Source organism: Saccopteryx leptura, chromosome 3 (genome assembly GCF_036850995.1).
Source record: "Saccopteryx leptura isolate mSacLep1 chromosome 3, mSacLep1_pri_phased_curated, whole genome shotgun sequence".
NCBI classification, from domain to species: Eukaryota; Metazoa; Chordata; class Mammalia; order Chiroptera; family Emballonuridae; genus Saccopteryx; species Saccopteryx leptura.
Genome location: NC_089505.1, coordinates 63,462,647 through 63,487,998, shown reverse-complemented (window position 1 = coordinate 63,487,998; position 25,352 = coordinate 63,462,647). Strand labels below are relative to the sequence as shown.

The 25,352-nt window shown below is 53.4% G+C and overlaps 3 protein-coding genes across 8 annotated transcripts in view; 2 read left to right on the top strand and 1 right to left on the bottom strand.

The window, feature by feature from the left end:
• ERCC1 (ERCC excision repair 1, endonuclease non-catalytic subunit) overlaps nt 1-4,329 on the top strand; it is a 30,492-nt gene extending 26,163 nt beyond the window's left edge. For all 4 annotated transcript variants that reach the window (XM_066373772.1, XM_066373771.1, XM_066373774.1 and 1 more), the window contains exons 7-10: nt 2,461-2,560; nt 3,573-3,644; nt 3,862-3,930; nt 4,229-4,329. In XM_066373772.1, coding sequence (XP_066229869.1) covers nt 2,461-2,560; nt 3,573-3,644; nt 3,862-3,930; nt 4,229-4,282 — 295 coding nt within the window. In that variant the 3' untranslated portion in view covers nt 4,283-4,329. The remainder of the gene's footprint in view (nt 1-2,460; nt 2,561-3,572; nt 3,645-3,861; nt 3,931-4,228) is intronic.
• POLR1G (RNA polymerase I subunit G) lies at nt 4,175-6,693 on the bottom strand. The gene is made up of 3 exons (XM_066373763.1): nt 6,482-6,693; nt 5,966-6,107; nt 4,175-5,792 (listed from the first exon to the last, which is right to left on the bottom strand). The coding sequence occupies exons 1-3, from the start codon at nt 6,519-6,521 to the stop codon at nt 4,445-4,447; spliced, it is 1,530 nt and encodes a 509-aa protein (XP_066229860.1). The 5' UTR covers nt 6,522-6,693; the 3' UTR covers nt 4,175-4,444.
• Nucleotides 6,694-7,946: 1,253 nt separating this feature from the next.
• PPP1R13L (protein phosphatase 1 regulatory subunit 13 like) lies at nt 7,947-23,769 on the top strand. 3 transcript variants are annotated; one of them, XM_066373762.1, is made up of 14 exons: nt 8,112-8,236; nt 9,193-9,254; nt 12,562-12,638; nt 12,739-12,881; nt 13,259-13,763; nt 13,854-13,952; nt 14,030-14,121; nt 14,421-14,868; nt 17,451-17,905; nt 20,054-20,185; nt 20,278-20,411; nt 20,491-20,657; nt 22,178-22,377; nt 23,204-23,769. In XM_066373762.1, the coding sequence occupies exons 3-14, from the start codon at nt 12,584-12,586 to the stop codon at nt 23,240-23,242; spliced, it is 2,469 nt and encodes an 822-aa protein (XP_066229859.1). In that variant the 5' UTR covers nt 8,112-8,236; nt 9,193-9,254; nt 12,562-12,583; the 3' UTR covers nt 23,243-23,769. The 3 variants fall into 3 exon arrangements, with proteins under 3 accessions (XP_066229856.1, XP_066229859.1, XP_066229858.1); XM_066373761.1 differs by having other exon boundaries at nt 12,558-12,638; XM_066373759.1 differs by lacking the exon at nt 9,193-9,254 and having other exon boundaries at nt 7,947-8,236; nt 12,558-12,638.
• Nucleotides 23,770-25,352: the final 1,583 nt, after the last annotated feature.

Genomic DNA, 25,352 nt, shown 5'->3' with positions numbered 1-25,352 from the left:
CTGGTCCCTACTGCCCACTAGGGGCGTTCCAACTTTCATGGTGGGCGGTAGTGGAACTACCAAAGTATAAATAAAAAGATAGATTTAACTATAGTAAGTTGTTTTATAAAGATTTATTCTGTCAAACTTAGTGAAAATCTGACATAAAGTACTTAGTAAGTAATCATTATTATATGCTTTAACTAGATGTAACTCTGCTTTATTTATATATATATATATATATATATATATATATATATATATTTTTTTTTTTTTTGGTATTTTTCTGAAGTTGGAAACAGGGAGGCAGTCAGACTCCTGCATGCGCCTGACCGGGATCCACCCAGCATGCCCACCAGGGGGCGATGCTTTGCCCATCTGGAGCATCACTCTGCTGCAACCAGAGCCATTCTAGCCCTTGAGGCAGAGGCCATGGAGCCATCCTCAGCACCCAGGCCAACTTTGCTCCAATGGAGCCTTGGCTGCGGGAGGGGAGAGAGACAGACAGAGAGGAAGGAGAGGGTGAGAGGTGGAGAAGCAGATGGGTGCTTCTCCTGTGTGCCCTGGCCGGGAATCGAACCCGGGACTCCTGCATGCCAGGCCGATGCTCTACCACTGAGCCAACCGGCCAGGGTTGCTTTATAAATTTTATAAAGTAAAGTTACTTCCCTACTTTATAAATCACCATTACTGTGGAACCAGTGGGCGGTTAGAAAATTTTACTACTAACAGAGATACAAAAGTTGGCAGTAGGTATACCCCTGATTTAGCTGTTTTCACTACCTTTTAAACACTTAATTACCTGTCAAAAAACATTGCCTAATATGAAAATTAATGATGATTATTAAGTCATGTTTGCTACCATAAAAGATTCAGCAGTCAGGCCCTGGCCGGTTGGCTCAGCGGTAGAGCGTCGGCCTGGTGTGCGGGGGACCCAGGTTCGATTCCCGGCCAGGGCACATAGGAGAAGCGCCCATTTGCTTCTCCACCCCCCCCCCTCCTTCCTCTCTGTCTCTCTCTTCCCCTCCCGCAGCCGAGGCTCTATTGGAACAAAGTTGGCCAGGGCACTGAGGATGGCTCCATGGCTTCCTCCTCAGGAGCTAGAATGGCTCCGGCCTCAATGGAGCAACACCCCAGATGGGCAGAGCATCACCCCCTGGTGTGCATGTGGGTTGAATTTTTTCTAACTTCGGAAAAATACAAAAAAATTTTAAAAAGAGTCAGCAGTCAGTGCCCAGAGCTTGCCTTCCAAAAGTGGGCATTATATAAAAACTTTGAGCTTCTTTTCTTGGTGTTAGGAGGCTGAATTCTCATGTGGCTTCTCCCTGTGGTTGGGAAAGTAAATAGCATTCTGGGTTTTCTCTCTCAAACCTGGCACCGAGGTTCTGGGTGCTGACTTCCCTTCCAGAACAGCTAGCGGTTCTTTTTTTTTTTTTTTTTTTTTTAATTTTTTTTTTTTTCATTTTTCCAAAGCTGGAAACAGGGAGGCAGTCAGACAGACTCCAGCATGCGCCCGACCAGGATCCACCTGGCATGCCCACCAGGGGGCGATGTTCTGCCCCTCTGGGGTGTCGCTCTGTTGCATCCAGAGCCATCCCCAGCGCCCAGGCCATCTTTGCTCCAATGGAGCCTCGGCTGCGGGAGGGGAAGAGAGAGACAGAGAGGAAGGAGAGGGGGAGGGGTGGAGAAGCAGATGGGCGCTTCTCCTGTGCCCTGGCCTGGAATCGAACCCGGGACTCCTGCACACCAGGTCGACGCTCTACCGCTGAGCCAACTGGCCAGGGCCAGCTAGCGGTTCTTAAACAGGCTTCTAAGTCCCAGGCACTTACAGTGTGTGGAGTCATTTAATTGTCACAGTTCTGCCATCTACCCCACTCTACAGATGAGAAAACTGAGGCCCAGAGAGGTGAAAATCACTGGACCAGGGTCACTCAGGTGGGAAGGGGGCCCTGAACCCAGTTGGTCAGGGCCCTAAACTCTGGTCCTTAGCCAGAAAAGATGTGTAAACATAAACGCAGTAGGGGCCACTACCCAGGGGGCATTTATGGGAGGCTGAAAATGTTCATTTTTCCACATATTAAGAGTTTGGGCCTGACCAGGCAGTGGCACAGTAGATAGAGCAGCAGACTGGGACACAGGACCTAGGTTCAAAACCCCAAGATTGCTGGCTTGAGCATGAGATCATAGACATGACCCCAGTGTTGCTGGCTTGAAGCCTAAGGTCATTGGCTTGAGCAAGGGGTCACTCACTGTACTGTAGACCCCCAGTCAAGGCACATATGAGAGCAATCAATGAGCAACTAAGGAGGTGCAACGAAGAATTGACGCTTCTCATCTCCCTTCCTGTCTGTCCCTATGTCTCTGTCACACACACAAAAAAGCTTAGAATTCTTAGCCTCAGCAATTACTGCTACCATGATGAAATGAATCTAAAACATGACCCTTCTCAATGTGGCTGACCCAAATGTTCCGTTACCCTAGCCCTGAGGAGGCTGGGCGGTACCTGGAGACCTACAAGGCCTATGAGCAGAAGCCAGCAGACCTACTGATGGAGAAGCTGGAACAGGACTTCGTCTCCCGGGTGAGGCCACATTGCTTCCCTGCCCAGGCCTCCCCCAGCTCCTTCCTGGGTGTTTGAGCTTCAGTTCTGATCTCAAGTCATGCCTCCACGCCAACCCCACACTCAGCATCCAGTCTCCCCTCTACCACTGGAACGGCAGCTAAAGGGGTCTTCCTCAGCACAAACCCGATGCCGCCCTCCACAGCTCACAACCCTCCTGTGGCTCCGCAGTGCCCGCGGGGAGAGCCTGGCCTTCATGCTGGGCCCTACCAGGCCCCACCTGCCCTGCCCTCGCATTGTCACCTCCCCTAGGCAGTTTGCTTCTCTAAGTGGGTGCCCATTCTCTCCCCTCTGCCGCCTGCCTGACCCTATCTTTCCTTCTGAGCTGATGCTCCCTTCTCCAGGAAGCCCTTCCTGATCCCCAGGCCAGGTCAAGTGCCCCGGCTGGACTCCTTCCCCCAGCCCAGCCCAGCCCAGCCCATCTGAGTCACCACTGCGACACTAATTGGGTTCCCACACTGTACTGGGAGTCCCAGGAGGGCTGAGCAGGGGCTGGTCCCCGCTGTGTCCTCAGCGCCACCCAGCGCTCAGTGGGTACTCGGGGAGTATTTGCTGAATGAACTGTTGAATCTGGGCTCCAGTGGTAGAGTAATGGTGGATGCCTGCAGGCATCCCTGAGGTCAGCACCACTAGGACCCCCATTTGCCTGGAAAAGAAGGCCCAGAGAGGTCAGTCCGTGTGCCCAGGATCTCACAGGGGTTAAGCAGTAGGGCCTGGTTTTGAACGCAGCTCTGACTTCAGAGCCTATAGTCTTCCCTCGGACAGAACCAGCTCAAGATAAGCGGCATTTCTCTTCTCATCATGTGACAGCCACCCTCTCAGCTACTTGGGAATCAGAGTTGACCTTTCAATTAGTCCGTAAAAGGCATTTATTGAGCACCTCCTGCATGCAAGGCTGTTTGGGGACAGCCTCCCCTCACAGGCCCAGTCCTGCTTTCCTTTCTTCTCTCACCTCTGCCTCCTCCCCTTCCAGGTGACTGAATGTCTGACCACTGTGAAGTCAGTCAACAAAACGGACAGTCAGACCCTCCTGACTACCTTTGGGGTAAGGAAGGATTCCTGTATCCCTACAGGCATTTCTACCCCTGTGCCTTTTCAAGGAATCCCCCCACATTTCCCTTCCATCCCTATCCCCCTTTCTGCCTCCCCTGACCTCCCACAGGACCTCACCTTCTTCCAGGAATACTTAGACCCCTGATCACCTGGGGTGGGGTAGAGTGTTATGCTTAACTCTCCTGACCCTTCTTTCCCACCTTCCTCAGTCTCTGGAACAGCTCATAGCTGCATCACGGGAAGACCTGGCCTTGTGCCCAGGTCTGGGGCCCCAGAAGGTAAGAGCTCGGGGAATGGAATTAAGGGTCAGAGGCAGGAGGGGCCCCAAATCCCAAAGTGCTAAGGTTTCAGAAGTCCTACAGTGCCTCTCCTGCAGATGGAGAAAACCGAGACCCAGAGAGGGTGGAGACCAACCCAAACTCACACAGCCAGCCTGGGAGAGAACCCAGACTGGGTTATTTCTCTCCTAATCCCCAGGGCCTCTCCACGTTGGGAGGAAAAGAACCAAAACCCATTCTGATGTACCAAACAAATAGCTTATTTAATGATGGTCCTTTTTCCCTCTCCCCCACCCAGGCCCGCAGGCTGTTTGATGTCCTACACGAACCCTTCTTGAAAGTGCCCCGATGACCTCAGCTGCCAAGGATGCCCTCTGTAATAATAAAGCATTTTCCCGATCCAGGCTCCTGCTGGTGTGCTGGTACAACCACTGGGAGGGGTGCTTCTCTGCTCTTGTCTTCTGACAGCCCAGGTGGCCACCTCAGCTTTCCTTAGCAGTTTCCCTAAAGAAGACTATGCAGGGTCCTGCTGAAGTTTCCTCTTCCTTTTCTTCTCCTGTCCTGTCAGAGCCACTTCCCCAGACTTTGGATTTAGTGGTGACTCTGGCATCTCCTCCTGGGATGTGGTCTCTGGCACCCCACTTTCCTGGCTCCACTTCTTCCTCTTCTTCGTGGGTGCTGGATCTGCCCTGGCCTCAGGTATCATTATCTCACCTTGTTGCTCAGTCATCTCAGTCCCTGGCTCTGTCACTTTGTGCCCTCTTTCTTTCTGCTTGGTGGATGCTAGAGCTGCCGGAGGCTCAAGGTCACCTGGCAGTTCAGGTTCCACCACCTCTGTCTTTGGTTCCATCATTGCATTTTGCCATTTTTCTTTTTTCTTCTTCTTTTTGGTGGATGCAAGAACTGCCTCAGTCTGTGGCTCAACTTCATGTGGCAGTTCAGGCTCCATCTCCTCCCCTTGGAGCTCCAGAGGTCTCCTTACTGGCTCTATAGCCTCAGCCCCCAGCTCCATCACCTCTTTGTACCCCTTTCTTTTTTTCTTCTTTGTGGACAGCAGTGGGATGGCTTCCTCCTGTGGCTCCTCCTTCACCTGTAGCTGAGATTCAACTCTTATCTCCTCCACTGGCTCCATCCCTTCTGTCCCCTTTTGTCTTTTCCTCCTCTTGGTGGGAGATAGGACTGTCTCTTGCAGAGGCTCAGTTTTAACGATGAGTTCCAGCTCCATAGTCTTTTCTTCTGGCTCCAACATCTCTGTTTCTGTCTCTTTAGGCTTCTTTTTCTTCTTCTTGTTGGCAGATGGGAACAGCCCTCCTAAAGGTTCCAACATCTCAGCTGTGGGCTCTGTTGCTACTGGCAACACCTCTAGTTCACTTGACCGCTGCTTTTTCTTTTTCTTCTTCCCCACATCCATCTCTGGGGACGTCAAAGCTGTGTCCACCTCCAGGGTCCCATGCCCATTCACTGCCTCCTGAGGAATGGAGGCCTCAGGCACATGTTTCTTCTTTTTCCTCTTCCCTGAGGCCGATGACCTCAGTGCTAAGGCTGATCCAGGCCCTGTGACTGGTGGGCTGCCTCCAAAGGCACAGAACCGAGGTCTCAGGCCAGGGGGGATCTGTGGTGGGGGGCTTGCTGGAATGGGCTGCAGTGGGATCCCTGATAGGGATTCTTGGGGACCCTCTAAGATCCTTAGGCTGCCCTTGGGGGCCGGGACACAGGCGAGTCCTTCTGCTGAGGGGGCCAGCAGGGTTGCTTCTCCAGTTTGAGGATCACAGCTGCTGAGGACCCGGTAGCGTTGCCGCTTGCCTGCCACCTTGCCCTTCACAATGTGGGAACCAGAGAGAGGCACCAGCCGCCCATTGAGGCTGAAAGGAGGAAGGGGGAGGGCAGAAGCTTGGTCAGATTCTTTTGGTGGCATAGGGAAAAGGGACAGAGAAGCAGTATTTCTAGGTTCCTTAGAACAAGCCCCTCTAAACTTCCCCCAAGTGCGGCCACTGGAGTGGAGAGTCTTCTAGGGAGGTGGTGTGGGACCACTCACCAGTCTGGGACGAAGTCTGCAGGGGCCTGGATCAGCCACAGTTCCGTATCTGGCCCCGTCAGCGCCTTCAATGAGAAACGAGCAGACTCTCCGGCTGGGGGCGTCGCGGTAAAGTTGGGGGGACAAGAGAACCGAGCAGCGCCTGCAGAAGGGGAAACGGGAATCAGCCGACACGTTCCTGCCAGTCCAATCCTGAAGAGAGCCTGTTGGTCACTATCTCTTCAGCACCCCCTTGGCTCTCTGATGATCTGTTCCCGAAGACCCACTATCTTATCTGCTCCAATCTTTGGAGGCGATCTTCTCTAGTGGTACGCCCCACAAGATATCTTTTCTCCGTCCGAACTCCCTCCACCCCCAATTTCCACAGGGTATGATTTTCGTAGCTCGTTTCCGGAGATGTCCCTTTTTCCGCCGTGATGCTCCCGGGAGCTCCTTTCTCCTTCCGCCAGCCAGCCCCTCTGTTCCCCGTCGGCCCGCCCTGAACTAACTCATCACCGGACAGGGTATCCGCCATACCGGTATCCGTGACTCGCGCAGAACCCGCAGCCAGAGCCATTCTGCCCCCCGCGGCCGACCACGTGGATCAAGGGGGTGGGACCTCGCTCGGGAGCGCCCACGTAGCGCTGGAGCGCAGGGGTGAGTCTCGGAGTCTGCCCGCTCTTTGAGCAGAACTGGGAGAGATTTTCATTTGTCCAGAGCAGACAACCAAAGAAGACATATTTTCCTGGCAATCTGCTCACGAGAGCAGTTGATTGGCTGTTTTGAGGGAGGTAGAGCCCCACCAATCTCGGCAGCCCCTCCCCCTTAGTCTCTCAGACACTATTTGCTCCAACGTCGCCTTAAAGGGGCAGCCACATTGAGAGGACCTAACTTTTAAAGAGACAGGAAGATCGATTGGGCTGAAATTCTTAGAGCTAGGTAAGAGTCTTGGTTGGCATGGCTGTACTTTCAGTGTTACAGCCTCTTCTAGGGAGGCCCAGATACCTCGGAAGTTCAGAACTTGAGTGGGAGGGGTAGGAAAATGGAGGAAAGGAGGCGATTCCTCCCGAGTGAGGTACCAGCCAGGGCGGGGCTTCCTGACTTAGGGGAGCGGGAAACACAGGGGGCGGAGCCTTCAAACTCCCAAGCCAGAGACGTGCGGGGACGTGCGGGCTGAGGAGTAGGGCTTGTGGGTCCAACAAAACGGGTAGATGTCTTGGAGGATTTAGTCTCGTACGTGGGGCACATTCCTGAAGACTTTGAGGAAGGGAAAGGGAGTAGACCGGAGCCACTGGCCGGACCGGGGTGCGTGTTAGCAGCGGCACGTGGGCCCAGATTTGGGGGACACGTTCACGCCCATTCCGACAGGGACCGCATCGCGTGGGGCGGAGGGCAGAGCCGCCGAGACAGCGGCTAGACAGGGTGACCCAACTGCATTCCTAGCCGGTGTGTCAGCGCCGCTTCCCGCCCCTCTGCCGAGATTTCGGACCTTACTCCTGAATGGGAGTGCCCCTCTTTGCAAGGAGCAAGCGGCTTCCCATAGCGGAGGGAGGGTCAGCGGACGCGTTCTCCTTGCCCGGGATCGCTACACAGTTCCTTCTTGTGGGCTAGACTCCCGGGCATCGCCCCTGCGGACTCCCGGGCTACAATTCCCAGAGAATGGAAGGCGGGGAGGTGCCAGACCTACGTTGTGGACGCTACTAGGGATTGTAGTCCCAACCTTGGGCGCTGTTGCTGGAAAATCCTGTAAAGATCCAACACGCCCTTTTTACTGACAGGGAGACTGAGGCTCAGAGACCTGAGGAAATACTGATTTAGGGAGGTTCTCTTCTCGCCTTCAGGACGGGGCGTTACTAAGTCTCCTCCAGCCTCTGACCTAACAACCCTTTGGTGGTGTCCAAATCTTCATTCAAGAAGGGGAAACAACCTGGAAGGATAAGTCTCAGGAGGCCGTCTCCCGTAGCCACAGAGAGGTACTAGGCTGGACTCTTATTTCCTTGGCCAGGTCACCCTAGGCTTCTGGGCCTCGCCCTTCCTGTCTGTGAAATGGACTTCAGATGACTCCGAGTGGGAATGGCTCAGTCTGCGCCTTGCCCCTCCGGGACTACAAGTCCCAAGGTGCTCGAGGCGACCCGGGCTCCCTCATCCCTCCGGGACCCGCCTCCCTCCAGTCGGAGTCACGTTGTCTAACCTGTTCTCAGAGCCTGCCCCGCCCCGTTCTCCGCTCCCCGCAGCTGGAGCTGGAGCCGGAGCCGGAGGAAGCCCCCTGGTGCCAAGATCTGCCTCGGATCCGTGAGTTCCACCCTCCTGGGGTCCAGCGGCTCTGGAGGAGCCGACACCCGCGTCCCTGGGAGGACAGGGAGGGGACTCGGACGCCTGGCCCCAGCGCAGAATTGGGGGGTGCGCAGACTCTAGGGTCCTTGGAAGGAGAGAACTTGAATACCTGATTTACTGGGCAGAAGGAAAGGGGGCCCGGATGCCTGAGTTCTTGGAATGGAGGGCTCGGACGACTTGGTCCTGGGGATACGTTGGAGCTGGGACTCCTGAGTCCCTCGAATCGTTGGCTCTCGGAACCCTGAGTCCTTGAATAAAACTGAGGTAGGGGATGCCTAAGTCTGAGCAGAAATGCGAGGCTCGGACGGCTGGAACTCTGAAATGGGCGGCCATCCCTACCGCCTCCTGATGCCTTCTCCACCGAACCTGTAGGTGTCCGAGAAAAATTAGGGGTGGGGTGGTGATACTGGAACCCGGGCCCCTGAAATGGAGCAAAACAAATTCCCTGGGTCTCTCTGGAGTTGTGTCCCGGGGCTCCCCTCACTTTCCGGCTCTGGGGTGGGGGCTGGGGGTGGGAGAACCGGGGCAGCTCTCCAACCTCCTCTGGCCGCTGCGCCATCCCCAACATGTCATTAACCGAGGCGTCAGACCTGCCTAACCAGAGAAGGGACCTCCGCCCCATGGCGCCCCCTGGCGCGGGCGGGGCGCCTCCGATTGCCCCATGGAGGTGGGAAACATCTGGGATTTTTAGATAGAACCCAGGGCAGAATTCCAGAAGGTCGGGTTGGAATCTGGGAGGCTTGTGTTGCTGGGCACTACACAGTCATTACACAGAGAGGATGGGGTAAACCAAGGCTTAGGGGTCAGAGTTGGGGGCGGGGCCAAGATTTGGCATCCCCGTCCCTCTGCAGCTCTCTGGGGTAGGAATTCCATCCACTCCCACCAGATTTTCTGACTAACCTTTTCCCTCCTAGGGCTCCTCTCCCTGACCCCGAAGTGGGAAATGTCACCTCCACCCCCATCTGTCTGACCTGAGGTAGCGTGGGAGATAAGGGAGGGATAGAGGCTAATTCTGGAGGTGTGCGTCTGTCCTTGGAGCAGGGGGAGGGCAGGGCTCCGTACCTCCCTCTGTCTCTCCACCCCCATGCGTCATGTGAAGGGATTAAGCGAGGGGGTTGGGGAGGCAAGGGGCTCTGATGAGAAAGGGAAGAGCTAATAAAAATCTGGACTTGAAGGGCACTTGGTGATAGCCTGTGATGACATTAAAAATAATAACCATGGCTGCCAAGACAGAGTTTGCAGCATGCCAAGCTCAGGGCTAGTTGGTAAACCGGAGGTTCCCATTGTTTCAGGCAACTGTTCAAAGGTGTCGCTTTCATGAGGTTTGCTGACCCCACCCCAGGGAATGACTTCTCCCTACTTCAGTGAGGAAACAGGCTGGAGAACAGGCACAGCCCACACCCTGGGCTTCTGCCACTTTCTTTCTGGAAACTTTCAGGGCTCCTCATGCCCCTGTGCTTAAATTATTGTGGATAACCCCTGGCCAGAACTCAGGAATGTACATAGAGAGTTCAGGGCTCAGGAAGTTAAGACACCAGAGGTCAAAATGCAGGGCTTTTAGAATCTCAGAACGAGTTGAAAGAGCCTTTTTTTTTGGGGGGGGGGAGGATTACGTTGGGTATTGAACCCTCTCTCTCTGCCAGATTCATCTTCATGACCAGCAAAGGAAGACCGTACTTACAGGTCCTATATGTGTGAACTTCATTTGGTGCCCAGCACTGCTCTAAACACTGTGCATAAATTATGTCACTGAAACCCACACCCCTTTGAAGTGAAGATATTAATCCCCCCATTATATACACGAGCAAACTGAGGCGCTGAGAAGCTAAATAGCCATAGGTAGAGGCTTAAAGAGGGGCCCATTCCACAGTCATCTCCAGTGTGGGAAACCAATTCCCAGAAAGGATGGGGCCTCTCCCAGCGCCAGTCTGTCCACACAGAGCTGTAGGATTACAACCTGGGTATTCGCAGGCCAGCCTGGCTCTTTGAGCCGGTTCCTACTGAGGATGATTCCTCCGGGAAGCCCCACGACCCCAACCCTCTCCCAGATTCTTAACCCAAAGAGCCAGGCCGTTGCAGAGGAAGCCTGAAAAAGATATCTAGGGGTGAAGAGGAGGGAATAAGCGGGAGCTGGGGGTGGAGGGCAAGGGCCTGGGAGCCGAGCCGCCGCCTTCGCGCCCCGCCCGGCCCCCTCTCCCCTGCCCCGGAAGGTTCTGCACCTGCCCGGACCCGCCGCGCATTCCCGGGGTCTGAGCTCAGGTGCTGTCCGCGCTGGGCTGGGGTCGGGTCGTGACTTGGAGCGCCCCCTGGCGGTCCCGACCCCTCCATCACCAGCCTCTGGTTCGCCCCACGCCCATCCTAGGCATTTCCTCTGAGCCAGAGGATATCAGCGTGGGATCTAGGAGTCTTAGAAGTTTGGAAATCGTGAAATCCTCAAAAGAACCGCTCGCTGCCAGAATGCTGGCACTGGAGGCTGCGTAGAATCGTTCACTTCTTATATTTTAACAGACACTGTGTATCTCTGAGATTCTAAAAGACCCGAATTTTGACTCCTGCAGTCTCTACTTTCTGAGGCCTCAATTCTCAGAGCTTTAATTCCTCTTGTACCTTCTGGCCAATTGGACCCTAACAACAGTTCTCTGAGGTTGACTGCCGTTCCTTATTTTACAGATCAGGAAACTGAGGCACTCTTGTGAGGGTGGAGCCATCAGATTAGAACCCTGGAGGTCTGGCTCCTTCATTGTGCTCTTACCCACCGCACCATACCATACAGTCACTTAGACTTTTAGGACAGTGGAGTCCTGGGATAGACTGAATGTGGTGTGGAAAGATGGAGAAATCTAGGCTAGACAAGCTGGAGAATTCTAGAATGCTCCAAAGACAGAACCTTGGACTCAGAACTTTTGAACAATAGACTCTAAGATGAGGGTTTTTGACTGTGTAGAACAATCTCAAGGTCTTTACAGTTGCAGAATCTAGGACTCTGAGAGACTGAAAAGGAAACCGAGGCCCAAAGAGTGGAGAGGACTCGTTGCCCAAGGTTATACACTCCCAACACACCCAAATGAGCCACCAGCCCCAACAGGTTCTGTTCTGAGGCTTCTCAGAGAGAGGCCAGCATCAGCATGCTCCGGCCTGCCCTGCTGCCCACACCTGAGCTGCCAAAGCTAAGCAGTGGGAAGCCTGGGGAAGTGGCAGAGCTGGTGGGTGTGGCAGCTGCTGTGGGGATGGGGATAATGCTGGCCTGACCGGTTTCTGGTGGCCTGGCTTCCACCCACTGGGCCAGTGACCACAGCAGCCCAGCCTCCCCTGGCCACTTCCCTGTTCTGTTAACACTGGGTCCCTGTAAACTAGGTCTTCTATGGGTGGAGACTCTGGGGGGAGGAAGCTGAGTGATCCCTGAAGGGTCCCTGCTTTCTGGGACCCTTCTAGTCTGGTAGAGATGACCCAAAATAACAAAGTAGACCCAGGTGTGAAACCTAGTGCCACTGACTTCTTGCAACATGACCTTGAACAAATATTTCTAAGCCCCACTTTCTTCCCTGCTCTGCTGATTTGACTACTGAATAAGGTAATGGGTGCAAAGCAGTTGACACAATTCTAGGAGGTAGTGGCTCATCAAAAACTGATTGTTTTATTATACCAAGCAACTAGTCTATATCAAGCAATTAGCACAGGTCTTGCACACAGCACAATTATTTTAAAAATATCCCCAGCATGTAGCACGGTGTCTGACTCCTAGTCCCTAGTAGGCATTCGGTAATTAATAGGTATTTTCTTTGGCAGGGGGGAGACAATAAGAAGCATCAACTCATAGTTGCTTCACTTTAGTTTTTCATTGATTGTTTCTCATATGTGGCTTGACCAGGGAGCTCAAGCCGGCAACTTCGAGGTTTCAAACCAGGGACATCAGCATCCCATGTTGTTGCTGTATCCACTGCAACACCACCAGTCTTCATAGGTATTCTTATTGCAGCCTCTGTTCACTATAAAGCCTGGCAAATAGTAGGTAGTCAATGGATCAATTGTTAAAGGAATGATTCAAGTCTTATTAGAACTGAGATAGAGACAAGGGAGCCACATAAACTGAATTGTCCTGAGTCTTCCAGGAGGGTTTTGAAGGAGTTGGCATGTCCTAGCTGGGGAAGTGGAGGGGCAAAGCACTTCTAGTGGCAGGAACTAGCAGAGTAAAGGTGCTGTCCTGCTCCTCGAGGCCCCAGCTTCCCTGCGGACGGGGTCCAGGGGACGGTGTCAGAGAAGACTCTCCCCTCCTCCCAAGGCAGGCGCTCTGCTCCGGCCGGCACCATGGACAGCGAGGCGTTACAGAGCGCACAGGACCTTCTGGACCTGAACTTCCAGTGTAAGCAGGGACAGGGGGGTGGGTAGAGGGCGGGTCCTGGGGGGCAGAGACGGGACCCAGCCAGGAGGTCCCAGTGCTTACCGCCACTTCCGCTTGCCAGCTCTGGCCATGAAGCACATGGACCTAAAGCAGATGGAGCTGGACACGGCGGCGGCCAAGGTGGACGAATTGACCAAGCAACTGGAGTCACTGTGGTCAGACTCGCCGACGCCACCTGGCTCTCAAGTTGGACCCCCCCCTAGGGTGAGCCTGCTCACCTGGTCCCCACACTGGTCCCCCAAAAGCCAGCTTCTTTTCGCCTGGAGTTCAGGCAAGCCTGCTTCGTAGGGTTGTGCAGATTGTGGGTTATTTAAAGACACTTTAAAGAGGGGACCAGTGGAAGTGGACAACTAACAGGGCTCTCGGAAGAGAAGTTACCTTTTTCTAAGCGTCTCGGAAGTGCTGAGTAGGCTAGCCCCAGTCCAGGGCTCTTTCCCCAGCAGCCCTCACTGGGCAATCTGCCTGCATCTTCAGCCCCGCTCCAACATCCCTGAGTTCGTTTTCGATTTTCTCTTTTTGACCTACTCCCAACCCTCTACTGATGTTTCCTTTTTCCTCTCAATGACCCTGTCTCTCCCCAGCTGTCGCGGTACAGCTCCAGCCCGATCACCGAGCCCTTCGGCAGCCGCGGGTTCTGGAGGGCGACCAGCGACAGCGCCGACACCCCGTTCGGACGCTCCGAGAGCGCCCCAGCTCTGCTCCCCTACAGCTCGCTGCCCCCTAAGGGTCGGCCGTCGTCACCTCGCACCCCGCTCTACCTGCAGCCGGAAGCCTACAGCAGCCTGGACCACGCTCCCTCCCCCAGGTCCCGCGCCTTCGATGGCGCGGGGGGCTCCCTCGGTCGTGCGCCTTCCCCACGGCCGGTCTCGGGCCCGCTCCGCCAGCAGGGTCCCCCCACGCCCTTTGACTTCCTTGGCCGCGCCGGCTCCCCCCGTGGCAGCCCCCTGGCTGAGGGGCCCCAGGTCTTCTTCCCCGAGCGCGGACCCTCGCCGCGACCGCCCGCCGCCTACGACGTGCCGGCTGTCTTTGGGAGCCCCCTGCTGGGCGCCAGCAGTAGCGCCTTCGCCCCGCCTCTGCGTGCTCAAGGTGAACCCCGGGGCCGAACTTGGAGTATAGGTGGGGTGCAGGACCCGGCACTAGCCTCCTCTGTCATCCTCATGCACTGCCTCTCCCCAGACGACCTAATGTTGCGACGGCGACCTCCCAAAGCCTGGAATGAGTCGGATCTGGACGTGGCTTACGAGAAGAAGTCTTCACAGACAGCTAGCTACGAACGTCAGTGATGGGAGGCCGAGGGCGTAGGCGAGCTGAGGGGTGACCCCCAGACCCTAATATGATTCCCCTCCCCCCAGGTCTGGACGTCTTCACAAGGCCCTCCTCACCCGGCCTGCAGCTCTTACCTTGGAGAGAGAGTAGTCTGGATGGGCTGGGGTCCACCGGCAAGGTGGGAGCAGGAGAGGCTTGGGGAGAGGGCAAAGGGAGGAGCGGGGTGAGGGCTAGTCTCCTCCTCAGGCTGCGCCCCCATTTTCCGTCCCCTTCCCCAAGCTCTTCTCTATCCTAGCTTTCCAACCCCACGCTGTCCTCTACCTCACTTTCTCCGGGTTCCCTTACCTCCTCCTCTCCTTTCTCACCATTTCCTCGCCTTCTCACCTTTTGCCCTCCCCTCCCTCATCCTTCCTTTATCCTTATCTTCCTCCCATCTAAACCCCTTCTTCGTTCCCTCCTTCCCTCTTTCTCCCCCAGGACAACCTCACCAGCGCCACCTTGCCCCGCAATTACAAGGTCTCCCCTCTGGCCAACGACAGGCGTTCTGATGTGGGCAGCTACCGCCGATCGCTGGGCTCCGCGGGGCCGTCAGGCACTTTGCCCCGAAGCTGGCAGCCTGTCAGCCGCATCCCCATGCCTCCGTCCAACCCCCAGCCCCGTGGTGCCCCCCGCCAGCGCCCCATCCCCCTCAGCATGATATTTAAGCTACAGAACGCCTTCTGGGAGCATGGGGCCAGCAGGGCTATGTTCCCTGGTTCCCCCATCTTCTCCCGAGGTCCTCCACCTAAGCTGCCTCACCAACCCCAGGCACCCCCCCAGCCCCAGCTGCCACCCCAGTCCCAGCTCCAACCACAACCCCAGCCTCAGCTCCAGCCTCAACCCTCTGCCCCCATGCCCCAGATCCCCCAACAGACTTGGAGTGAAGGTGAGTCGGCAATGGGGGTTCCAGACGGCTTGATGAAGGGAGGGCAAATGGTGGGGGACCAGACCAGCTTGGGGAACCATCGCAGCCAAGCACTTGTTTTCAAACCCTGGTCCTGAAGAAGGCTAGGCCAGATAAGCTTGGGAATTTGCTGGAGACCTAGGGACAGAACACACAATGGTTAAACCTGGACCCTGGAGTCAGACTGCCTGGCTCCATGCTGTGTAAACTGGGCAAGTAATCTGCACCTCAGTTTCTCTGAGTATAAAAGAAGATGGTAGAACCTTTCTTATTAGGATACGGTATTAGATTACATGGGATTCTCGGGTTAAGACACAGTTCCGTTCCTACCACAGTGATGTAACCCGAATTTTGATGTAAGTCAAAACACACCCTAGCCTAAGTCACTTCCCTATTCTAACACAGTTGTAAAATCATAATCTAGAACATAAAAACACAACTAAGCCACAGAAAAAGGAAAAGGACGTAAATATACTGTACTACGCAATACTGTATTCTGCCGCATGCAACGAAACTAGTTTGCACACATAGTCCATAAGTACCACACTAACAGTGTAAGCTGAAACACTCATGTCTCAATTTATTAAAGTTTTTATGGGAGTGTCGTAAACTTGAAATGTCACATGTTAAGACTGTCGTAACCTGAGGACCTGTATATCATCCATATAAAGTCTTTTTTTTAATTCAGTGAGAGGAAGGGAGGCAGAGACAAATTCCCACATGTGCCCGGACCAGGATCCACCCAGAAACCCACAAGGGGGTGATCCTCTGCCCATCTGGGGACTTCTTAGTGACTGAGGCAGAGGCTATGGAGCCATCCTCAGCACCCTGGGCCAACTTGCTCCAATCTAGCCATGGTTTCAGAAGGGGGAGAGAGAGGGAAAGAAGTGAAAGGGGAAGGGTGGAGAAGCAAATGGGTGCTTCTCCTGTGTATCCTGACCAGGAATCAAACCCTGGACATCCATAGTTGGGCCGACGCTCTATCATTGAGCCAACTGGCCAGAGCCATAAAGTCCTTAAAGTAGGGCCTGGTGTGTAATAAGCTTATAGCTATCATATTTGTTATAATAATTATTAATATTTTTGGTGTGAGGCCAGTACAGAGCCTGTAGTTAAGCAGATTGGGTTTTGAGCCTCTCTCTACTACACCTTTGACTTGCTATGTGACTCAGGATAAATTGGTTAGCCTATCTGAGCTTCTGTTTTCTCATCTGTGAAGAGAGATTAATAATATCTACTGCACAAATTATGATGGGCATTCAATGTAAAATAATGCATAGAAGTGATCGTTATTATTTTACGTGCTTTAAAAGCTCTGATAGAGGAACAACACAGACAGAAAAGACCATTAAGACCAGAGTTCTAGTCCCAGCAGGAGTTTTCTGCCTGACATGTTAGGAGAGGAAATTCTTAGAATCTTTTTCTTTTCTTTTCTTTTTTTTCTTTTTTTATAGAGACAGAGAGAGAGTCAGAGAGAGGGATAGATAGGGACAGACATGAACGGAGAGAGATGAGAAGCATCAATCATCAGTTTTTCGTTGTGACACCTTAGTTGTTCATTGATTGCTTTCTCATATGTGCCTTGAGCGCAGACCTTCAGCAGACTGAGTAACCCCTTGCTCGAGCCAGTGACCTTGGGTCCAAGCTGGTGAGCTTTTGCTCAAACCAGATGAGCCCGCGCTCAAGCTGGCGACCTTGGGGTCTTGAACCTAGGTCTTCCACATCCCAGTCCGATGCTCTATCCACTGCGCCACCGCCTGGTCAAGCAAATTCTTAGAATCTTAAAACATCAAGTCTATCATGATAAGAGTACAGAGTCAGATAGAACTGAGTTCAAAACCTGACTAAAGCCCTGGCTGGTTGGCTCAGTGGTAGAGTGTCGGCCTGGCGTGCAGGAGTCCCGGGTTTGATTCCCGGCCAGGGCACACAGGAGAAGTGCCCATCTGCTTCTCCACCTCTACCCCTCTCCTTCCTGTCTGTCTCTCTCTTCCCCTCCCGCAGCAGAGGCTTCATTGGAGCAAAGTTGGCCCAGGCGCTGAGGATGGCTCTGTGGCCTCTGCCTCAAGCGCTAGAATGGCTCTGGTTGCAACAGAGCAATGCCCCATATGGGCAGAGCATCGCCCCCTGGTGGGCGTGCCGGGTGGATCCCAATTGGGCGCATGTGGGAGTCTGTCTGACTGCCTCCCCGTTTCCAACTTCAGAAAGAAAAAAAAGAAACAAAACCCAACTAATGTCATTGGGCAACTGATTTGCCTTCTCTGAGATTGTTTCCCTTTCTGTAATAAGGAGATGATAGCCATATCTACCTCACAGGATAATGAGGTGAGAATTCAATAAGCCAGGTAGGTAAAGCACCAGCCACATGTTAAGTGATTGGTAAATGGGAAATGTCATCATTGTATATTAGTCACAACTCAGGGAAAGTGTAGGCCAGTGAGAGCAAGGAACTACCCTGAGGTCACACAGCAAATCCAGGGCTGCTTGTGGGTTTTGCAAGTTGTGGGGAGGGAGTCTTGAGGGTCTCCTGAGAACCCCTCTGACTTGATTCTTCTTGTTCTTTCTAGGCACCCTCAAAGCCCCTGCTGAGCTGGAGCCAGAACCAGAGCTGGAGGGACTGCTGGCACCTGTACTGGAGGCTGGCGATGCAGACGAAGGCACTGTAACTCGGCCCCTCAGCCCCACACGGCTGCAGCCAGCACTGCCGCCTGAGGCACAGTCAGTGCCCGAGCTGGAGGAGGTGGCACGGGTGCTGGCAGAGATTCCACGGCCCCTCAAACGCAGGGGCTCCATGGAGCAGAGCCCTGCTGTAGCCCTGCCCCCCACTCACAAGAAGCAATACCAGCAGATCATCAGCCGCCTCTTCCATCGTCATGGGGGGCCCGGGGGGCCTGAGCCTGAGCTGTCCTCCATCACTGAGGTATCCGAGGCCAGGGCAGGGCCCCCTGCTCCTGCCCCACCAGCTCCCATACCACCCCCAGCCCCACCACAGAGCAGCCCACCAGAGCAGCTGCAGAATGTGGTAAGTAATATAGGAGGAAAGTGGGGTATATTAGCACATGGGAAGTGCCCCTTCCCTTTTAGGACAGAACCTGGCAATTGTACATATCATATCTGTCGCATCCCATTGGCTAGGGATCTAGCTACAAAGGAGACTGGGAAATGTAGTCTTTAATCCAGTTTGCCCATGTTCAGAAGAAAGGAAGAACACACATGGAGGGGCATCCAAACGTCTTGGCCACCCAGACTTTGCCTGCTCCTCTCCAGTAGCCCCCTCACCCCTGCCTCGGCATCCTTTCAGGAATCGTGGAGTCTTACAACATGGAAGTTACTATGTCTTAGCAGACAGAAGGTTTACTCTGGGACCCCGAAAAGCCTGTCTGAATCAAGACAGCCACCATTCCACTCCATGGTTGCCACACAGGCTCTTGTGTTTGCCTTCTCTGGAGATCTGCTCTCTTCTCTTATACCTACCTCAACAAGCCCGTGCCATGCCTAGAAATGGCCCAGCCAAATCTAACTCAAAATGACGTCTTAGTTCAAGCCCATGGGATCCTCTGACTCTACTCAGAGCTTCTTCCACTCTGATTTGCAAGCGCATGTCTTTGGTTTCTGTGGCTGTGTGTGTTGTGGCTAAGTGTCAAGCTATGCTGTCTGGGTTCAAATCACAGCTCTGTGTCACTAACCAGCTGTGCAACCTTAGGCAAGACACTTAGCCTCTCTGGGCTTCAGTTTTCTCACCTATAAAATGGGGATGAGAAAAACAATAGGACTGCTGTGAGGATTAAATACATTAACATGTTGATTAGTATAGGGCCTGCACTGCTATTACTGTTGTTGTCATTCGGCCAGGGGATGACCTCCTGCTGATCTTGGTCCAGTCCTTGCATCTTGGCTGGGGTTGGAGGGTATAATCACGTGGTACAGTCTGAATCACTCAGTGTGGAGAGACAGAGGGAGGGGAACAATTCCCAGAAAAGAAGTGGGGGTACCCCAAAATACCTACTGTCAGACCCTCCTGATGGTGGAGCCAAGAACTGTTGAGGCTTAGGATGTTGAAATCAAGAATGTAAGAACGACAATATCTTGAAATGGTTCAGTTGCCTTATTGTGGAATCTCAAAATTCTGGCCACAGAGAAACTTGAAAATTCACGTTAAGAATTCAAGCCTGGCCCTGGCCGGTTGGCTCAGCGGTAGAGCGTCGGCCTGGCGTGCGGGGGACCCGGGTTCAATTCCCGGCCAGGGCACATAGGAGACGCGCCCATTTGCTTCTCCACCCTCCATCCCCCCTCCTTCCTCTCTGTCTCTCTCTTCCCCTCCCGCAGCCAAGGCTCCTTTGGAGCAAAGATGGCCCGGGCGCTGGGGATGGCTCCTTGGCCTCTGCCCCAGGCGCTAGAGTGGCTCTGGTTGCGGCACAGCAACGCCCCGGAGGGGCAGAGCATCGCCCCCTGGTGGGCAGAGCGTCGCCCCTGGTGGGCGTGCCGGTTGGATCCCGGTCGGGCGCATGCGGAAGTCTGTCTGACTGTCTCTCCCCGTTTCCAGCTTCAGAAAAATAAAAAAAAAAAAAAAAAGAATTCAAGCCTGACCAGGCGGTGACGCAATGGATAGAGCATCGCACTGGGATGTGGAGGACTGAGGTTCGAGACCCCAACGTCGCCAGCTTGAGCACGGACTCATCTGGTTTGAGCAAAAGCTCATCAGCTTGGACCCAAGGTCGCTGGCTTGAGCAAGGGGTTACTCAGTCTGCTGAAGGCCCATGGTCAAGGCACATATGAGAAAGCAATCAATGAACAACTAAAGTGTCACAACGAAAAACTGATGATTGATGCTTCTCATCTCTTCGTTCCTGTCTGTCTGTCCCTATCTATCCCTCTCTCTGACTCTCCTCTGTGTCTTTAAAAAAAAAAAAAAAATCAATCCTGGCATCACAATCTCAAAACAGTGATGTTCTAGTATCCTAGAGCACTCACGGTCTGAAGAATAGGATTTTTTATTTTTAAAGTAAAAAAGTAGTTACAGGGCTGTAGAACTGAGACATCTCCCTCCTCATGGCCTGCTGGGATGGCTGCTGCCTGGTCCCTGAACCTTTGTTTCCTCCTCTGAGTAATAATGGGTATATTAAAAGGTCTCCCCCACCCAAGTCACTGAGTCCCTCATTCTGTCCCGTAGGAGATGCGCTCGGTGCTGCGGAAGGCAGGTTCTCCGCGCAAGGCCCGCCGCGCACGTCTCAATCCGCTCGTGCTGCTGCTGGACGCGGCGCTGACTGGGGAGCTGGACGTGGTGCAGCAGGCGGTGAAGGAGGTGGGCGCGGCGCGAGGGCAGGGCTGGCGGGGCTGCGGTGCGAACGCAGGAGGGCGGCCGGGTGCTTAGCCTCAGTCTCTGGGCCCGACCAGATGAACGACCCGAGTCAGCCCAACGAGGAGGGCATCACCGCCCTGCACAACGCCATCTGCGGTGCCAACTACCCCATCGTGGACTTCCTCATTGCGGCGGGCGCCAACGTCAACTCCCCCGACAGCCACGGCTGGTGAGCGCTGGCAGCGTGGGGCGGGGCGGGGCCCCCGCGGACGGCCGCGCAGCCGCTCACACCTGCCTCCCACGCCTAGGACGCCGTTGCACTGTGCGGCCTCGTGCAATGACACGGCCATCTGCACGGCGCTGGTGCAGCACGGTGCGGCCATCTTCGCCACAACTCTCAGTGACGGTGCTACTGCCATTGAGAAGTGCGACCCCTACCGCGAGGGTTACGCTGACTGTGCCACTTACCTGGCAGGTACGAAGCCAGGCCGGGCTCTGCAGGCGGGTTGGTGGGCCAGGCCACCTCTGGGGGAGGGGTCTTGGGGAACTGGGCCGCTCATCTGGTAGGTATTGAGGAAGGCTGCAGACTGCCACTCTACTCATCAGTGAGAGGACTTGGGGGCTGTCTAATCATGTGGCACAGGTAGCTTAAGAGGAGCAGCTGGATGAGCCCCCACCACCACCACCACCACGGGCAGGTGCACTCTGGGTAGGGGGAGTAGAACATGCTACCTTCGAGGGAGAGGGCCACGAGGGGCTGTGCTGTGCAAGCTGGACCCCAGTTGGGGAGAAAAGTGGTCATGGAACTTGCGCAGTTCTCACTTTCTCCCCTGTGAGGGTGGGGTGTTGAATGTCCCCACTACACCATCCAGCTGGGTAGATGGCGCTGGGCAGGTGTGCTATGCTACCTGTGGAGATACGGTACCACTCCGCTGGCAGGTGAGCAGGCCATTGCTCCTGCAGAGGTGCTGGGGGGCTCTTCCACTTGTAGGGAGACACGAGGCTGTACCATATACCTCCAGGAAGTAGACCACATCCGCCAACCAGGTAATAGAAGGAACTAGTAGGCAGCGCCATGAGGGTGTGCACAGGCTCCGGACTGCACACCTGGAGGGGCAGTTTGTATCATTGGGCAGGGTTAGGAATTTAGCAGATGGAGTAAGGCAGGTTGTAAGACCTAGGGGTGGCACAGTGTAGTTAAGAGAGGAGCTTGGAGGGGCTACCCCCTGGACAGCGGGCTGTGCCTCCCATGGCAGAACGTGGGTGAGAGCCATAGGGCGGTAACGGAGGCAGACTGGGATTTGACCACTTCCGGCTGTTAACAGAGGAAAGGAAGGGCTGTAACCTTTGGGGGGGGGGTTGACAAAGTCATAGATAGTGTACTGTTCTTCCTGTCTCGAACACGGGAAGTTCTGTGAGGGTGAAGATTGGACAGCACCGTTGGCAGGAGGGGAGGAGAAGTTGGAACACCGTGAACTGAAGCACTAAAGAGGGAGATCGCGGTGGACTATGGCAAGGAGGGTATGGGTGCGCTGTGCCATCTGAAGATGTTATTACATCCGTTTTAGAGATGTATCACTTGAAGAGAGGTAGCAGTATGGATTGCACCATCTAGAAAGGGGAAGATGGGACCTCTTGAGGGGAGGTGGAATAGGGCTGTACCATCTGAAGGAGTCCTCTGTGGAAACTGGACCACCAAAGTGGGGAGTGAAGACACTGTATCTCTAGATGTGACATGGGGACTTAATGTATGAGAGGGGATGGAAACCACTGACCCTGCCTCGGGGTTGGCCCAGCTTGATGCAACCTAGAGACTACTAGTCCTGGCTGCTGACTCCAGCTCAGCTGCCCCTATCCAGACAGGAGTCAAGTGGCTCATCCCCCAACTGGTACAGGCGCCAAATCCCAGGACCTGTCCCTGTCCCCAGCGTGCCTCGTGTCCCTGAGTATTCCTGGCCCACCTGGACCCCGCCCTCACAACCCCTGCCATTTCAGATGTGGAACAGAGCATGGGGCTGATGCACAACGGGGTGGTGTATGCCCTCTGGGACTACAGCGCGGAGTTCGGAGACGAGCTGTCCTTCCGCGAGGGCGAGTCGGTCACTGTGCTTCGTAGGGATGGACCGGAGGAGACAGACTGGTGGTGGGCCACGCTGCACGGCCAGGAGGGCTATGTGCCTCGTAACTACTTTGGGGTGAGCCCAGAGATCTTGTGGGGCCTCCAGATCACTGTTTGGGGAATGGGGTGATCCCACAAAGAAAAAGAGGGGCAAGAGGGACAGTCTATTATGTGGGCGGGGCTTGGGTCAGAAGAGTCCATATTGGCCTGGGGAGGTGGGAAAAGTCCATTATAATGAAGGAGGTAAGAGAGAGCCTCTTACTAGTGGAACTTCATGAAGTATGCACCAATACTGCCTTATTTGATTGGTTTGTGCTCAAATACTATATTTATTAACATCCCTAATTAAATGAATCGGAGGTAAAGAATGTATATTAGTTAAAGAGAGAAATATTTGTTCCCATTTTGTTTTTTTACTTTAAAATAAGATATGTGCAGTGTGCATAGGGATTTGTTCATAGTTTTTTTATAGTCCGGCCCTCCAGCGGTCTGAGGGAGAGTGAACTGGCCCCCTGTGTAAAAAGTTTGGGGACCCCTGGTCTACAGGGTAGTGGAGGAGATCAGGAAGATCCCATTATATCTGGGAGAGAAGATTCTTTTGACTTGGGGATGGGTGGAGGTGGGTCCCAACAGAGGGCCACATGATAGGGTGGGGCAGTGTGGGAGACTCCGAATATACCATCTCATGAACCAGGCTGCTGATTGGAAAGCTCCATGTGTTGCCTGAATATGACAGGACACCCTGGAGGTTCCAGGGCTAAGGAGGTGCTGAGACAGTGTCAGGAAGAAGTGGGATGATGGAGACTGTTTTGTGTTTGGGGTGGATAGGTGACTTCATTCAATTTGGGGGCAGAATGAGGGCGTGGGAGCTCCTGGCATCTGAAAACACCGTCTTCCCTCAGCTCTTCCCCAGGGTGAAGACTCAGAGGAGTAAAGTCTAGCTGGAGAGAAGGACAGTTATCAAGGGAGATGGGAGGAAGCAGCTTCGCCTTCACTCCAGACCTCCTGCTCCCACGCTGCTGCACCTCCTCTGCCCCAAGGCCCGCAGGGGTGGATCCTCCCCACTGCTGCCTGCTTCTCTGGAAGCCCAGGGGGGAAGGAGACCCTTGGCCTTAAGTTTAGAAACCTGCCTTAGCTGTGGGAAGTCATTGTGGGGCTGGGAATCATTGGGGGCAAATCTGATCCCATCCAAAGTGCCCCCCCACTTCTACTGCCAGCCTCTCCCCAAACCCCTCAAAGCAAGCCAACCCACCATCCCAGTGGGATGGGTCACCTGCACTGGCTTTATCTGAGAGTCATCTTTGCCCCTGTTTCTCCCAGCAGCCTCTGGGGGACCAGGTGAGGCATACTGGTGTCTCTACCAGGATTTCTGCCCCTGTTCTCCCCAACCAAGTGCCTTCATGCAGTGCTGGTTTTATAACAAAATGGGGACGTTTTTCTTTATAAATAAAGGTAGTTTGCACAGAAATTGACTTCCTTTTTTTGGGATTCCATTCTGATTTAATAAATTATCATCACTGTTAGTATTTTTGGCAAAGTGGTCTTTTTTAAAATCAATTTTTAGAGAGAAGAAGGGAGGGAGAGAGAGAGAAACATTGATTTGTTCCACTTATTTATGCAATCATTGGATTCCATTCTGATTTAATAAATTATCATCACTGTTAGTATTTTTGGCAAAGTGGTCTTTTTTTAAATCAATTTTTAGAGAGAGAAGAAGGGAGGGAGAGAGAGAGAAAGAAAAAAACATTGATTTGTTGTTCCACTTATTTATGCACTCATTGGTTGATTCTTTTTTTTTTTTCTTTTTTTTTTTTTTTATATATATATTTTTTTTTTTACAGAGACAGTGAGTCAGAGAGAGGGACAGACAGACAGGAACGGAGAGAGATGAGAAGCATCAATTATTAGTTTTTCGTTGCGCGTTGTAACACCTTAGTTGTTCATTGATTGCTTTCTCATATATGCCTTGACCGCGGGCCTTCGGCAGACCAAGTAACCCCTTGCTGGGGCCAGTAACCTTCGGTCCAAGCTGGTGGGCTTTTTGCTCAAACCAGATGAGCCCGCGTTCAAGCTGGGGACCTCGGGGTCTCGAACCTGGGTCTTCCGCATCCCAGTCCGACGCTCTATCCACTGCGCCACCACCTGGTCAGGCTGGTTGATTCTTGTATGTGCCCTGACCAGGGATTGAATCTACAACCTTGGTGTATGAGGACTACGCTCTAACCAATACCTGACCAGGGCAGAGCAGTTTTTTGTTTTGTTTTGTTTTGTAAAGAGACAGGAACATCCAGTTGCTCCTGTATGTCCCCTGACAAGGGTCTCAAACTAGCAACCTCTGCATTCTGGAACGATGCTCCAACCTACCAAGCTATCCTGCCAGGGTTTAATTTCTTTTTTTTTATTTTTGGAGAGACAGAGAAAGGGAAGGGGGAAGGGAAGCATTCATCTGTTGTTCTACTCAGTCGTGCATTCACTGGTTGCTTCCCATGTGTGTCCTGACCAGGGATCACACCCGCAACCTTGTTCTGGGACAACACTCAACTGACTGAGCTAACTGGCCAGGGCCAAAGCAGTCTTAAAGTAATCTCTTTCAAAGGGATGTCCCTCATAGAAATCCAATTCTTTCTCTTTCAAATACATAATTTTTATTCTTGGTAGTGCCTTGATCTTTTTTCATATTTTAGATTCTTTTATGTCATTACACGTTTTTTAAATTTTTTATTTATTGATTCCAGCGAGAGAGGAAGGGAAAGGGGGAGATTGAGACAGGAATGTTGAGCTGTTTGTGTATGTGCCCTGGTTGGGGATCAAACCAGTAACCTCTGCACTTCAGGACGACAGTCCAACCAACCGAGCTATCTGGCCAGGGCTGTCTTTAAGCATTTTAAGCACAGTGATTATGTAGTATATATCTGATAATTCAATCATCTGACATTTGCGGCCATCACTTCTGTAATTTCTTGTGTCTGCTGGTTCTAACTCATGGATTAATTTCCCTCCTGCATGTTGACATTATAATGAGATCTTCTCCAACAGGGCTTCATCTACCAG